Source organism: Protopterus annectens, chromosome 15.part0, assembly GCF_019279795.1.
Source record: "Protopterus annectens isolate FY-2018-M chromosome 15.part0, PAN1.0, whole genome shotgun sequence".
NCBI classification, from domain to species: domain Eukaryota; kingdom Metazoa; phylum Chordata; order Ceratodontiformes; family Protopteridae; genus Protopterus; species Protopterus annectens.
In genome coordinates, this window is record NC_056749.1 from 344,068,199 (window position 1) to 344,083,979 (window position 15,781).

Here is a 15,781-nt window from a genome sequence, read left to right on the forward strand (position 1 = left end):
CCTCTTGTGGGGATGGTGACTAGTTGTTCCATGGCATTTGAGTTTATGAATTCCAGGAACTTTTGGGCTAGGGTGTTTGGGCTTGAGTAGTGTTCCCAGTCTATATTAGGGTAATTGAAGTCACCTAGTATGATGGTGTTTGGTGATACATTTATCCCCTCTAGTGTTTTCAGGAAGGCCATGTGAAGTTCCTGAGTTTGTGAGGGTGGCCTGTAACATGCTACAATTTGCAGAGCAGTCTTGCCTATGGTTAATTGCACCTGGATGGTCTCCGATGCATCTGCCACCAGTCTTGAGGTGTGGGTGTCCTTGATGAATATGGATACCCTCCTTTCTTGGTATTGTCCAGATTTTGGGGCGGAGCATGATATGAGGTAAAACCTGATAGCGCTGGGGTGCTCTCAGGAGCCTTGAACCAGGTTTCTGTCACAGCACAGACATCGATGTTCTCCATACTGAGAAGGGCCTGCATTTTGAGATTTAGACTTCTGGCATTGAGCAGCATTACCCTTAGTTTTTTCCTTTTTGTGTTCTAGGGTGGTAGGTTTAGAATTTGAGCCTTGCCTAAAAAAGGCACTATGGGGGTGGCAAGAGCCTTTGCCAATATCCGAATCCCAGGGTGACAGGTGCAAGCGGCTTGTCCAGCATGTCATCCCAGGCAGACAGACACTGGATCCCCTTTGAATGACACCAGTGTTTAAGCCAATTGTTAAAGCTGATCATCTTATCTCTGTATTGTGGCATCATTCTTGGTGAAGGTAGGATACTGCTCAAGGTCAGGGTCATACCTGTCTGGGCTACATAATCAGAGAGCTCCTCAATGTCTCTTTTCATGTAGTCCAAGGAGGTACGTCTCAGGTCGTTTACACCAGCGTGGACAATGACATCAGCTACATCTGTAGCCAGTGCTGCTGCTCTGGGACATATAATACTGTTAATGCTAAGGGAGGCTTTATCCCCTGTACCCTATTCCCCTGGTTTCTAAATATACTAACTCCAAGGTCACACCAAATCAGAGAAGAGAGAAACTACTTAATATAACTTTTCTAAGGGGAGGAATCTTGGAGGTAATACATTTACAGATTGGGGTTATAAGGGCAGATCAGTATGTACAGGGGGGTACAGATGCAGACCCCTTTAAAAACATCACAGCTGTATTTACTTGCTGTTAATTATACTATTACCTTCCACCATTTGTCAATATAATTATCTGTGGCAGCCTGTCAGCAAGTTTATCTGTTTATAAATGGTAAAAGAAACTCCACTGCAGGTGTGGTAGGACATACACCTTTTGGTAAGTGCTGAAAGATCTCTCATATTCATCTGATTTACATCCTACTCAGGCAGATCAGAACACAGCTAACAATTCATTCCAAGGACTACACCTCATAAATGCAGCGCCCTTTATGGTGCACTATAGTGGCAGTAATGGAATGTAAATGCAAGCATATGATGTGGGATAAAGCCCATAATCCTATGAAATTCCGAGTATTAAAGTTGAGTGTGCTACCGACACAGCCACTAACAATATTAATGAATAGAAAGTGTATCATACACACACTAGAGTACTACTGATTAAGTGCGCCTCAAAATCCAGACAGACCTTGTTTATTTATCTAACTAAAAGCTAGATAAAACATGGAGAATATGTCATGTGTGAAGCTTGTCCTTGACCATAGCTGAAGTTACATGCAATGCTAATTAAACAATAAGAGCATCAAAATACCCATATCAAAATAAAAGCTGAACACTGTTGTGTCTTTCGGCTTAGGTTAGGGGTCACCACAGCAGAACTCCAGTCCGCTAACGTTTGGTAGTGGATTTTTATGTGCCGAGTTACCAGCCCTGACGCACAACCTTCAACAAAGGCACACCTATTCACAAATGCGTCCACACAGAAGACACTCTAGCTGAGAATCGAATGCAACAACGTCTTGCTGTTAGGTGACAACGCTACCGCAGCACCACTACCGCGGATCACTTTCTTAATTTTAAATAAGGAACTAGGAACTAGGCAAATTTGTTGTTTAATCCTAAATCTTTTGCATTTAATTAGTATTGGCATACTTTACAAAAGGTTTAATTAACGTATAAAACAGTGGAATATAGCTCCAGGTTTATTTATACAGAGACAAGAACAATAAGAGATATGCATTGATATAATTCTGCAATACCAAACGCAAAAAATAATGCAAAAATATGTATGCAGACAGTGAAAATATGTTAACCAAACTGTTTTGTACATCCATACTCATAATTTTTCAACTGCACTACAGTCATTTAACAAATATATGTGATAGTATGCTTAAGATAATCATTTTTGGATGGTAAAACTATAATCCATTTTAAAATAGGATAACAGAACAAATGAGGGACACAAAGGGTAATAATTATAATTACTTTTGACCAAGCATATAAATGCTGCTAATATAATGTAGAGCTTTAAATTTCAGTCTCAACAAGTGATTGCTAAAATGTGAGAAAGAGGAGATGGCACATGTATGCTAAGGTGTAAAGCTAGTTGGCAGTTGAGGCTGCAAACCTGTAAACACATTTGTATGTATTTGTTAACCAGGTAAGCCCACTGAACACAACAGATCCTTTACAGAGGTGACTCCGATGTCTCAATGAATGACTTGCATTGTGTCACAAAGTAGACTCATGGAGGTTAGCTTAGCTGGGTTACAAAGTTAAAGAAATAAAAAAAAAGTGTTTTACAATGACTTAATACATGGTGTTACACACACACACACATACAAAACCTCAGTAAATGTATTACTTTATACAGAAACAGACAAATGGTGAAGACCTCAAGTGCTTTTCAGCTCATATTTCATCTAATAAAAGGCATTCCAATACACAGAGTTGCCATTCTTGGATTGTTTTACCCCTATGTATGTATTTGTTTGAACTTCTGATTGTTCCAGTATTGTATGCTTGCTTCCTCTATGAATAATGACTGATATTGTTGTTCTAAGTGGACTGGGATACAATGTAAAGTTATACTTTCACAGCACACGACATCAAAATACAGCTTAATCCAAAATAAAGCCATTTTATTAGCACATGAACAATCACAATGCTGGTAACAACTAAACTACGCATCTGTGATACACTAAGGTGTAGCACATGAATAAAAGGACCAAGGATGGATGTGGTCAAGTATATCAACTATCAACCAAAAGTGATAATGACAACTGCATTGTTTAGAGTGGCCAGGATCTGTGGTGCAGACAGAAAGAATCCTGACTCTAACCCAGGTGACTAGGGTTCAATTAGTGCCTCTGACACTCCGGAAGGAGTGAAGGAGTGTGGCCTGCTTGTGGGGGTGTAAACTTTGATGCACATGGAATAGTGCAATCTTCTTGGTGGAGACCACAGACACAACCATTCATACTGCAGAAAAAGAGGTAGGGCTGTGTGTAGGGAACGCCCCTTAAGAAGTGAAGGGACATACTCTGTGGTCAGCCTACTGAATGTCCCTTTGCAAGAGCCCCCCCCCACCCACCCACAGTGCAAGCAGTTAGGGCTAGGAGAAAAAAATGGAAAAACCTAGGACCACTCCTGATAGCTGCATGAATGACAATTCATTTTCATAAGCTCAGCCTGGTAGAAAATCAATAGGAAGATGGACCAAATGGTCAGCAGGTAGTAGTGGCAAAAAAAAATGCAATAAAAAAAACTGTACAGTTAGGGAGGGAAATAGGTAAGAATACAAAGATAGATGCAATCTTGTGGTATTTTATCAGAGTGAATTACAGTGGGCTGGAGGAAGGATCAAGAATAAATTAAAAGAATGTGAGCAAACAACTTATGATAATGAGACAGGGAAGGACTAATCAGGGCTACAAATAAGTGTTTGAGGAAGAGGTAGAAAGGGGTAGGTTAGCAGTCTGGGCAAAAGACAGGGCCTCAAAACAGGTGGAAAACAAGAGGGTGGAAAGATGGAGAAGGATCTGTACAAGGAGGCTAACATATTGCTAACAAATGTGTAACTGACAGCAGCAGAGCAGTGTGCAAGTTGAAATAACGGTGACAGAAAGGATCAGGAAGGGAAACAAGGGATTTTTACGTACATAACAGAAAGGAGGAAGAGGGGTAGACCTGGAAGGACCTGGCCAGGGTAAGCAAAGATGGAAAGGAAATCAAAGAAAACTTGATAATGGCAGAGAGGCTGAATGAATGCTATGATTCAGCCTTGATTAAAGAAAGCATAGAAGAGTGCTAAGCAATAAAGGAGGCAGGGCAATATGATGAAAGCGGTGGACAGACATCACAATAGAAAAAGAAAAGGTAGAGAGGGAACTGTTTGCTGTTAAGGAGGATAAAGCACATGCCCTCAATGGACTACTTCCTATAATCCTCAGGAATCTGTCCAAGGGTGCTGACAGATCCTTCCTCCCCTGACAAAAAATTATTACCAGATCACCTCCCAGTGCAAAACTCCTTAAAAACTGGAGGACACTAAGTGTGGCACCCGAGTACAAGGACAAAATCAGTAAAACTATGGAGAATTACACATCTTTTGGGTTAACAGAAAAGGCAAGGAAATTCATGCAGTGTTCCCTCTGAGGAAGAATAGAAGCATTCTTAGACAACAACAGTCCACAGGACAGCAACTGACATGAGCTTGTTACCAGGAAGAGCTGTCAATCAAACATGATCCAATTTTATGACTGAATTACAGGTAAATTTGACAGGAGGACTATCACTAGAGATTACTCTTCCTAGATTTCAGCAAGGCCTTTGATTTGGTCCCACACAAGTGACTGACAAAAAGATAGGATGGAAATGGTTTAGGACCAAGACCAAGGAAATGGACAGCTGTATGGCAGAATAGTGGGATTTAGAGGGGTGTGTTTAATACATATCTCTGTAATCTGTTCAACTGTTTTTCTTACACCCATCCACACAGTTGTGGTGGTCTTAAGTCTTGGTGGCTTTGAGTTGCCTGCCTCTGGTATAAAGTTGATACTGGACACCCCAATTCACCTTACATCAGCTCATTCTACTGTTTATAGTGAGAAATAAGCAAAGGCCCACCCCTTTAGCTTCTGAACCTTGAATTATCTCATTCCTTTCTGTCTCTTCACTTTCTGCTATTAAAAAAAAAACTGTACCGCTTTCTACTTCATTTTGGTGTTTGCCATATTTATTACTGCTTGTTGGCAGCCTCACTAAACTGATGACAGTGTTCTACTGAATCGCTGCTTTATTAGTGTTGTCTGTTACTGTTGTGATTTGTGAGCTACTGTTTCAAACCATTCTACTGATTAACTATATTTCATTGCTATCTACTGCAATTCATTACCGTTTAACTGCATTTTGCTGCTTTTTGTTGCTGTTTAACTGTATTTTTTCATACTGCAAGTGCAATTCTTTTGACTATAAGTGATTAATCTGTACTACACTGTGAATTTTTCTTACTGAGTTCTTAACCTTAAAATTGAGTAGCATAGTCTTAATACAGGTCTGCAGTATCCAGAGCTTCAACTGCACGGTTTTAAACCCTTTTTGAGGTATTCCAGCTATAAGTTTACTGTTTTTCTGAAAAAAAAAAAAAAAGTTCTAAGCTTGTTTTCCACCTTTCCTGTTACTAAAGTAGTCCAGAAACAGATATACACTGTTTTGTAAGTTTCTGAGTTCCCTAGACCTTTCTGTGTTAGAGGGAAGCCTTCCAGCTTATCAGTGGGAGCGGTAAGCACTAGGGTAGCCTATCTACCACAAGAGGAGTGAGTTCTAGCTCTGAAATTGTAGTTTATTGGGCGTTTGGGCAGTTTTTTCTATCCCTTTCAACTTTCTCCTCTCTCTTGCACTTTAATTAGCTTATACGCCAGCACTTCATCAGGCTTTTTGTAGCAATTATTGTAGCACACATAAGTGCTATCAGCACCAGACGTCCTATAAGGAAACAGCTTCAGTACTTAGTAATGATGACCATCCGTAGCCTGCTCACTCCTCATTCCTAAGCACCCTGAAAACTATTAAGCTCTAACCAACACTCTCATATTAGGTGACTTCAACTACCTCTCCATCAGCTGGGAAAACTACTCATGCACTAATGCACCTGCCCAACGCTTCCTGGAATTCATCAATTCCAATTGCATGGACCATCTCATTCTTACCCCCACTAGAGGAAGCAACATCCTTGACCTGGTTATTACTAACATGGGCAAACATTGCTCTACACCAATATTCAATTCCTCCCTGGTTAGATCCGACCACAAATGAATCACCATCTCACCCACACCCCCCGCAAAGGTATCTACCATGAAAAACTTCTCCAAAGTTGACTTTGGACTCCTAAAAACAGAGGTGGCTAACTTCATGGCACCCATGCCAATGGAAAATAGATGCACGACTGCTGAGTCATACACCAATGCACTGTATGAACACATACATAAATGTATGGAACTAGCCATACCCAACAGAACCAAGATGTTCTCCTCCAAAAAAAGGAAGCCAGTCTGGTGGTCCCCTGCCATTAATAAACTCTACAACAGAAGGAAGAAACTGTTGCAGAAAAAGGTGAAGTCCCAAGACTGGAAAAATTCCCTTATTAGCCTCAGCAAAAAGTTGAGATCCCTCATCAAAGCCTCCAAAGCCAGCTATGAAAACAGAATTGCGGCAGACATTAAAAACAACCACAAAGCCTTCTATAGTTATATCAAGACTCTCCATGGCAATTCCCAGATTTGCTCTGAGTTACTGCACAATGATACCTCCTATACTGAGCCAACAGATATTACCAACATGCTGGCTGACAGATTCAGTGTCAACTTTACCCCTCTCTTCCACCAAAGGACCAATCTCAATACCGGAAGAATGCCAAGCACTCAACATTACTGCAGCACAGGTTAAAGGTGTATTGTCTAAGGCCAAGAATACAGCTTCCATGGGACCCGGCCTGTGTTCTACATGAATTACAAAGTGAACTGGCACCACATCTGTGTGCTCGGTTCACTCACAGCCTCACCTCAGGCTTTGTCCCTACCGAATGGTGCACTGCTACAGTCATCCCTCTCCATAAAGGAGGAGCAACTACAGACCCTGGAAATTAGCACCCCATTAGCCTTACGAGTCTGATATGTAGGGCTATGAAGTGCATCATCATGGACCTAATTAACAAGGATAAAGGGAATCTACAAACTCTAGATCTGACGCAGTTTGGTTTTGTGAAAGGTAGATCATGCCTGCTCAACCTGGTTGACTTCTTTGAGTCAATCACCAGAGCGGTGGATGAAGGTAAGGCAGTTCATACTGCCTACCTTTAACTGGCCAAGGGCTTTGATACCATTCCTCACTCAGGAATTATTGATAAACTCAGCAAACTACGCATCAACCCCTATATCGTTAGGTGGGTTGCAAACTGGCTCACAGATAGACCCACAGTGTGAAAGTAGCAGACTCCACGTCAGACTGCCGACTAGTCACGAGTGGAGTCCCACAGGGATTGATCCTGGGTCCTCTCCTGTTTGGCATCTACATCCCAGAAGTCCAGGCCAACACGGAGGGACTCTGGCGGACCAGATTTGCAGACGACTGCAAGCTGGGAACCATTATTAACTCCCCAAGTGATGCAGACATCCTACAGAATGGCCTCACTGAGACCAATGACTGGTGTCGAAATCTTGGCCTTAAGCTTAATGCCAAAAAAATGCATCGTTACCCCCTTTGAGAAAAACTCAGTTCCCACTAATTACCACATTGATGGAAGCCCAATGAACACTGAAGGTGTTATAAGAGATCTGGGGACACAGGTTGACAGCAATCTCTCATTCGACCATCACATTGCCACTGTGGTCAGAAAGTCCTTCTATGTGGCTCATTACCAAGGGTTTTGCATCCAGGAAGAAAGAGGTCATCATTTCTCTCTACTCTTCCCTCATTAGACCAATCATAGAGTACAATGCCCCATTTGGCATGTACCTCACTAGACACCTGCAACAGCTGGAGAGGCCACAAAAGTACCTCACAAAGAGGATCCGAGACCTTAAACACACGTCCAACATGGACAGACTCAAAAAACTCCAGCTATTGTCTGTTGCATACCGTCTACTAAGAGGCGATCTCTGCTTGACTTACAAAGCCATGCCTGACCCAGCTCTGTTAGAAATGCTACATCTAAAGAAATCCAAATCCCTCCGCACCACGCATGCCAGAGTCCACAACCTCATTACTACAATCAACAGAACATGCTGTAGGGACAGGTTTATAACCCAGAGACTACCCATACTCTGGAAAAGACTTTCCATACATGTCAAGCAGAGCACCTCACTATCCCTCTTCAAGTGAAATCTTGATGAGTGGATGGGAAATATAAAGTTCATCCAGGGGATCACTCCAGTGGCTCTACTTGACAGAGGCACTGGGAATTAATGATGGGCGACACAATGCCAGGGCACTTCTACGGGCTAGGCTTGTAAAGGCCCCAGGGCCATTTGCCTAGTACACACCTATGAACCTATGAGAGCAAAAATGGTAGGAACAGAGAAGAATGACAAGCAGAGTTCCACGTGGGCCAGTCCTGTTTCCACTGCTCTTCCATTTTTTTTTGTCTCAGACATACCCGAGGGAGAAATGAACATGGTCAGCCTCTTACTTATAAAACAAAAAGAGTTGCAGCAGTTCAGGTTTCTGGAGATACTACAGAAATATTTGGAGACGCTGACCACATGGACAGAAAGGTGATAGTTAAGGGTCAGTGCACTCAAGTGCGCAGTACTGCAACTGACCAAGAACAACCTTGGTAACATTAGCAGCAGGGAATAGATCTGATTATAACAGTGGAGAAAAAGGTTCTAGGAGTGCTGACTATGCCCAGAATGAACCAAAAGCAGCAAGGGCAGTGATAGAAACACAAAGAATGATGGGGTTCATTCACAGCTGGACAGACTCCAGGAGCAAAGAAGTGATGCTTCCACACCACAGATCCTTGATCAGACCACATCACATATACTGTGTGCAGTCCATACAAGGAAAGAGACATCAAGCTGTTGGGAGGAGTTCAGAGAAACGCCACTAGGAAAGCAGTGTGGGGTGGAAGGGAAAATACATTATCATAAGCTAGAGGGGGTATAGCTCTTCTCACTTGGGAAGAGAAGAGAAATGGGAGAACATGATACTGTTGCACAATATCATGTCAGGGAGATACAAATGGAGTCAACGTGAGCAGGACGTATGGAAGGGTAGATGGGTATAGACAACAGATGATAGGAACTAACTACACCCTGCAGCTATGAAAGCACTTTCTCGCAGAGAAGGTTATGGGCACATGGAATATAATAGCAAAATGGGTGACTGAAATGAAATACACAGAGGTATATAACAGGCCAAGGTACAGGTGGAGAAAGATGAAGCCAGAAGGTAGGGATGGAGGGGTTGTAAAATATAAAAATCTTACTGCCTCACTCTTCTCAAACTAATATAATATCATTTAAACAAGTAAGTTACAGGTTAAGGCAAATACATTTTACTAGGAAACAAATAACTGAGAATAATCAGTAAACAAACACTCTAAACAACATATAAATTATCTATTAAGCAGAAATAAATGTCCAAAATGATAACATTTTTGAAAGTTTTCAACCATGGCACTCTTCAATGACTGAAGGGGGTTTGATAATAAGGGATTGTCCAGTGATGTTTAGCAATATTTTTTTTTATTTCTCTCTCTGTTTAGCAGTTGTTTCTTAATCATGTTTATTACTGCTAAACTCTTTACAGGCTTTGTTCTTCTCCTTGACTTCACTGTAATACTTTGAATGCATACAATGAGGTCAAATGGCATCTCACAGATTATTATTTTACATACCTGTTAGGTCTTGTCAATGAAGCTCCAACACCAGAGTCTCTCCGTTCCCTCATCTCCATTTCTTCTGCCTCATTTAGTGAGTTGCCAGTACTATCAAAGTCACTGGCTGAAGTGCCCATATCTGACATGGAATGCTCCTCAAAATTTACATTGGATGGGAAAGAGGATGGAAAGGAGGAATCTCCCACTAGGTCAGACTCATCATCTAGTTCAGGACATACAGCTTTGGACCAGAGTTCAACTTTTTCCTGCAGCCCACGGACATGGTGCAAAACATCATCAAGGTGCAAAAAAATGTCATCACTGTCTAAATCAAAAAAATTGCCAGTGCTACCAAAAAATTCTGGTACATTGTCATAAATACTAGTTCTACTTCCTGTGGAGCTATAAGAGCTTGGGCTCTTCCTTCGAACAAAGCCCTGGGGGTCAATGGTGTAATATACAGAGTTTGCAAAATGTCTGGTCTCTAATCTCCAGTTTCCCAAGTGACTATTATCCATAGGGCAAAGGCTCTCGATTGAAAGAGATTTGGGAAAGGTTCCTGGTTTATGGTCCCTGGGAACATAGACAATAGCACTGTCCTTTTGACTATGCCTATGGTGAACTGTTAACCATCTTGTGGTCTTCATACTCATTTCATAGTCCTCTAAATAAACTCCACTGCATTTCGTTTTTGTCTTTGGCTTTCTGCTAGCTGAGGCAGGTAAACTTTTAGTCCTGTACCCTCTGTCTATAAATTTATGGCTTCTGATTTGTGAAGGAATGTCCACTTTAGAAATGTCTGGTTTCAAGCCATCAATATGGCTCTCGTTACTCACACAAGGAACATTTCCAGAAACAGTCTGTTCTTCATGAACAAGCACTTCAGTATTAGGCAAGTCTTTGGTCTTGGTACCATCCTTGTCTTTCTCCTTCTTCCGCAAAGACTCAAGTCTCTTAAGGAAGCTTCTAGACCTCTTTTTTGTTTTTTCCTTTAAATTGCTTTGGTTTTTAGAAACTCCCAGAAGAGATGAGTCACCTGAATTTTGGTCAGACTTGGTCAGTGATGAAGAATCATGGTCTGAAATTTCAGGTTTATATTCAGGCGCACTAACCTTAATTATTACTGGTGCCCTAACACTTCCATTACTGTTACTACTGTGTAGTGACGTGGCTTCCAAGTCTGCACTCAGATCTGTGAGCATGCTCTCCCGGCTTGATGAAATTTTCATGGCAGATTCCAAAACTACTTGGCCAGAAGATGGAAAATCCAAAGATCCTAACCGAGACCATCTTTTGCTCTCTCTCTGGAATGCCCATCTGTCACTAATTGCGCACTGGTCATCTTCATCCGAGTCTTCACTCTGGTGGTAGGAAAAATAAAAAGTCATCAAATAAGAACATAAGAAACTGCTATAAGATAATGACTTTTTATGACCATTTCTTATGACTAGCATTTTCTATTTGCTTAATTATTTGTTACCTGGATAAGTGAAATAATCATGTAGACTTGTTTTAACCATGACTCATGCCACAAAGGTAAAAGCAAAATGCATTAACAATGTTTGAACTGGCAACCACATAGGTACGTGTATCACATGAGTATAATACTAATATACCAAAATACTAATATATTTAAACATGAACCACTGATTCAGATAACAGTTGAGAAGCATGTGCAGCTGATGCTGATCTGATATTATAGACTGGACTTCTACCATTGCTTCAAACAAACAAATGATCAACCCCTAAAAGATGGAAACACAAAAAGTGACCCCTTCCCCCAAAAAATTACACAATATTTATGCAAGTGGACAGACCCAGCTGCATCTCTCATACCCCCCTGCTAATTAGATACACTAACTCTGAGAATGCACTATAAGTAGGAAAAGGGTTAAAACCCACTCTCTGCTGTACTACAGTCGAACAAGATTGAGTAGTATCTGCTGTGGTTATAATGTGACATTTCAGCAGCATCTGTTTTAGAAAAAAATAGAGAGAAACTGAAAAACTGCAAGCTGTTTATTCATTTAAGAGATAAAATAATTCTAAGTGATCACTTAAAATTACTTGAATCCCATTTCTGCATTGTTACCATACTGCACACAGCTGTGAACCTTACAAAATCAAAAGAGAAACTGTCCAGAAACCTTCTAATTCACACACAATGCACAATTTTTATTTATTTATTCAATTTTATTTATCTATTTCTTTTAAACTACAACACTTCAAAATGTTCCCTCAGCCATGGTATGGCCATCATCATGACCTGTAACTGGAAACAATATACCGCTTACATAGCACGGAAAAAGATTTTAGTAGTTACAGTGTCAAAAATGCATTCTAACTCAACAATGAAAATAGCAAAACACTAATTTTTATTCTTTTCCTGGGTACTTTGCCACTGTTCATGTTAAACTAGATGTTTCCTCAAAAATATGACGACTAGACTTTACAAGCACTGTCATTGCAGTTACTATTTTTGACACCTAAACTACAAATTTAGGGAAGAAAAGCTGTCATTACATACATTATAGCCAACAAGAAACCCAAATACTATAACATTTATTTATTTATTTATTGTAATTTACTTGTTGTTGTTGTTGTGTCTTTCGGCTTTTCCCGGTTAGGGGTCGCCACAGCAGAACTCCAGTCAGCTAATGATTGGCAGTAGATTTTTACGTGCCAAGTTGCCGGCCCTGACGCACAACCTTCAACGAAGGTACGCCCATTCACGCATGTCTCCACACAGAAGACACTCTAGCTGAGAATTGAACAGGACAACATCTTACTGTGAGGCGACAACGCTACCGCAGCACCACCACCGTAATTTACTATTTCTTATATTTGTTGCTATTTTTTATATCTGTATATTCTATGTTCTGCTTGCCCCAGTCAAAATGATGTTGTCATAACCAAAAAGCATGGTTTCAGTAACTTCAATAAACTTGTTTCAAAGCAAAGGCTTCCTTTGGAAAACCACAAAGTAGATGTACTGTGTCAGTGCATGATCCAGTATAGTTACCTTATGTTTGGGCAATGTCTCTGGTAGCACATCAGAGCCTATATGCGTGTCACAGAAATTTTTATCAGGATGAAAATGGTTCATCAAGCAATCAGCTGACTTTATAGAGAATCATTGTACAAATGCCAGGATGATATGTGACCAAACACCAAGGATGGGGCTGGCATAATGGTTAAGGTGTTTACCTCACAGACACAAGGTACATGGTTTGATTTTCACCTTTGAAGGAATTTGGTTAGACTTAAAATGGTTCACATAAGCAGTTAACCTAGTATTCACCTACAGACCAAGTCACTGAATGGTACACTACAGCAAAAGTTGTTTTTGAGATGGTAACTGCTACAGTGATCTGGGAGGAGAGCACTGAGTCTTGTTCTTCAGCTGCATATCTCAAGTATCTTACAATTATGGTATTACCTGTAACAAGTTCAGAGAAATCTATGTATTCATTTAGTATGTCTTCATGTGCTTAACAGCTCCTTACTTAGTTTTCTACACTTATTTGAAACCCAGGTAAAGATAATAGGAAACAGAACTATTTTCATGCATGGCTCATAATGGCACTTACTGTCATGGGGGAGAAATATAATTGTTTGACTACCAACTATATTTATTTACTTATATTTATTAACTAGGAATGATAAATGGTCCAAGAACCATTGTTAGCAATATGTCATGTTAATAAGGAAGTGTATGGAAGAGATTTAAAGGGCTGGTGCAGAATAAGTTGAAAGTGACTGAAAGTTAAAACAGATGATGTACTATGAACTCTTTAATCCTGTTAAGAAGATGGTTAATGAGCAAGAGGCAGTAAGTAAGAGGTAGAGTAAAGAATATGAGGGTTGTTAGGGAAAATATGAATGACAAAAATTCATTAAAATTAATTGGCACATATATGGAACAACTAAAGATATGCATGAGAAAAACTGGTACTTTTCGTTATCGGGGCAACAGTTCTAATGAGCGCTTGAAATGTTTTATTACAATATTTGTCCAGATTCCTTGTGCTAGGCAGTTGATAAGTAAACTTACGTCTATATAGCTGCCTGGCTCGCTTTTAGAAGGGTTACACTTGTGCAAAGGGGTAGTTGCCGATACCCTACAGTTACGACTTTCAAGTAACTATGTTAGATTTGCTTCAGTTTGTGGCCTGTTGTACGGAACCGTGTACAAAACACTGAAAACAGCTGGTGTAAAGTTCTTGCTGTGTAAGTGAATTATAAACATATTGTAGCATTGTGCTCTCTGATATGAGGGTTTTCCTTACTTGTTGGGGCTGGCAGTGCCTACTTTCTTTTTCTCCAGCAAAAAAAGGGTTAACAGAATAACTGTTTGGTATTGCCACTCTTGCCGTAAATCTAGCCATGCATAGCGCAAAAAGCCTGTGATATTTCCTTTTTACACTGCACTGTCTTGGAAGGCGACGATTCATGTTATGTTGTATCCATCGGATTGGCAGACAGACTACTTTTATGAAGCAAAAGTAAATGGCATTTCTGTGGTGGAATTTTGCGCGGCATTACACTTTTTTCTAACATCACAGTTTGAAGGTTGAGAGGTATGTAGGTGTACAACTGAAGAGTTTTGTCAAAACAGTATCTTAAACTAGTAAGTCATGTTATCCATAACTGCCTTGTGTTTTGACATCCTTTATCTGCCAAATGATGCAAAAACTATCTTTGCCAAACCAAAAGGTGCAGACTTCTTTTTGCACGATGTGTGTGCTTGACCGCGTATACTGTTACTCATTTGTATCCTCAGTAGCATTTGGATGTCATCCAGTTGACTTCTGCCACCCCGGCACAGTTTGGGGAAGGTGCTGTCTAAAAAGAAATATGAACACAATCTGGATAAAGGCTGAAATAATTGGACAAGTAAACAAGGGTAAAACTAACACACTAATGCCATACCTGTCATGTACCTGGCTTTGTCTCAAATTTTGTTTTGTTTTACCCTTTCAAAAACTGGAATTTTGGGAGAAAAGGGGATTAATTCTACTTAAATAATAATTACTTATCTCAAGTTTGTGAGTTAGCTTATATTTTTTTCAGGTTTTCATGTTAATGGTACTTTATTAGTATCACCGATTTTCCCAATTCATTTCATAAGGAAAAAAAAATCTGAGTCATTAATCACTTCTCCGAAACTGCAGGAAGACACGTTTGTAGATCGCAGATAAAGAAGAAACAACATTTAATTTTTAACAAGAAGCAGTGATTTTAGTGGACCTTTTACTCTCTCCTAATAAAACATTTCAAGCACTCATTAGAAGTGTTGCCCCGATAACGGAAAAGTACCGAAAAATTAATTTAATTTAATTAAAATTAATTGGCCCATGTATAGAACGACTACAGATGATCTCCAACAACTTTTTAGGTGACCTAGTAAATGGGACTGAAAGACAGACAGGAGGGACTTCCCTGATTTGAGGAGGAAAAGAGTTCCAAATGATTGGGTTTAGGGGGACAAAGTAAATGCTGGTCTGTTCAAGATTAGGCTGTCAGCATTTTAGGAAATTCAAGGAATATAAAGGACTTTTAATTTTAAGTTTCTGAACTACAGGAGAACATTAATTATCAATGAGTAAGATACAAGTCTGAGAAAGGTGAAAGTAGGTATGTTCTATTTGCAATACTTAGCCAGTCTGATTAGAAAAGGTGAGCCACCAGCAATGCCTAGCAACAGCAAGGTTTATAACTTTACAGATTTTCAACAGTGTATTGCAACAAGTTTGTATTTTCTAGGCAAGCAAATGTGTTAAAAGGAAGGCTGTCCTTAGTCTCTGATATTAACTACATTCCGCAACAGAAATATAGGCTTCCTTGAAAAAATAATGTTTTATAGTATAGTTTGAGTTGCTTAGTGTAAACGGTAGCTGTGTTTTCTAACTGCGGAACAAAGCTAAGTGAACAATCTAGTCATAAACTCAGAAATTTATAACTGGAGCCAAATAAAGGGTGTTT

General features: G+C 40.1%; 1 protein-coding gene across 3 annotated transcripts in view; it reads right to left on the bottom strand.

Moving 5' to 3' along the window:
• The window catches only part of STARD8 (StAR related lipid transfer domain containing 8), a 780,205-nt gene that overhangs the window by 165,755 nt on the left and 598,669 nt on the right, over window positions 1-15,781 (bottom strand). For all 3 annotated transcript variants that reach the window (XM_044057100.1, XM_044057099.1, XM_044057101.1), the window contains exon 5: window positions 9,815-11,157. In XM_044057100.1, coding sequence (XP_043913035.1) covers window positions 9,815-11,157 — 1,343 coding nt within the window. The remainder of the gene's footprint in view (window positions 1-9,814; window positions 11,158-15,781) is intronic.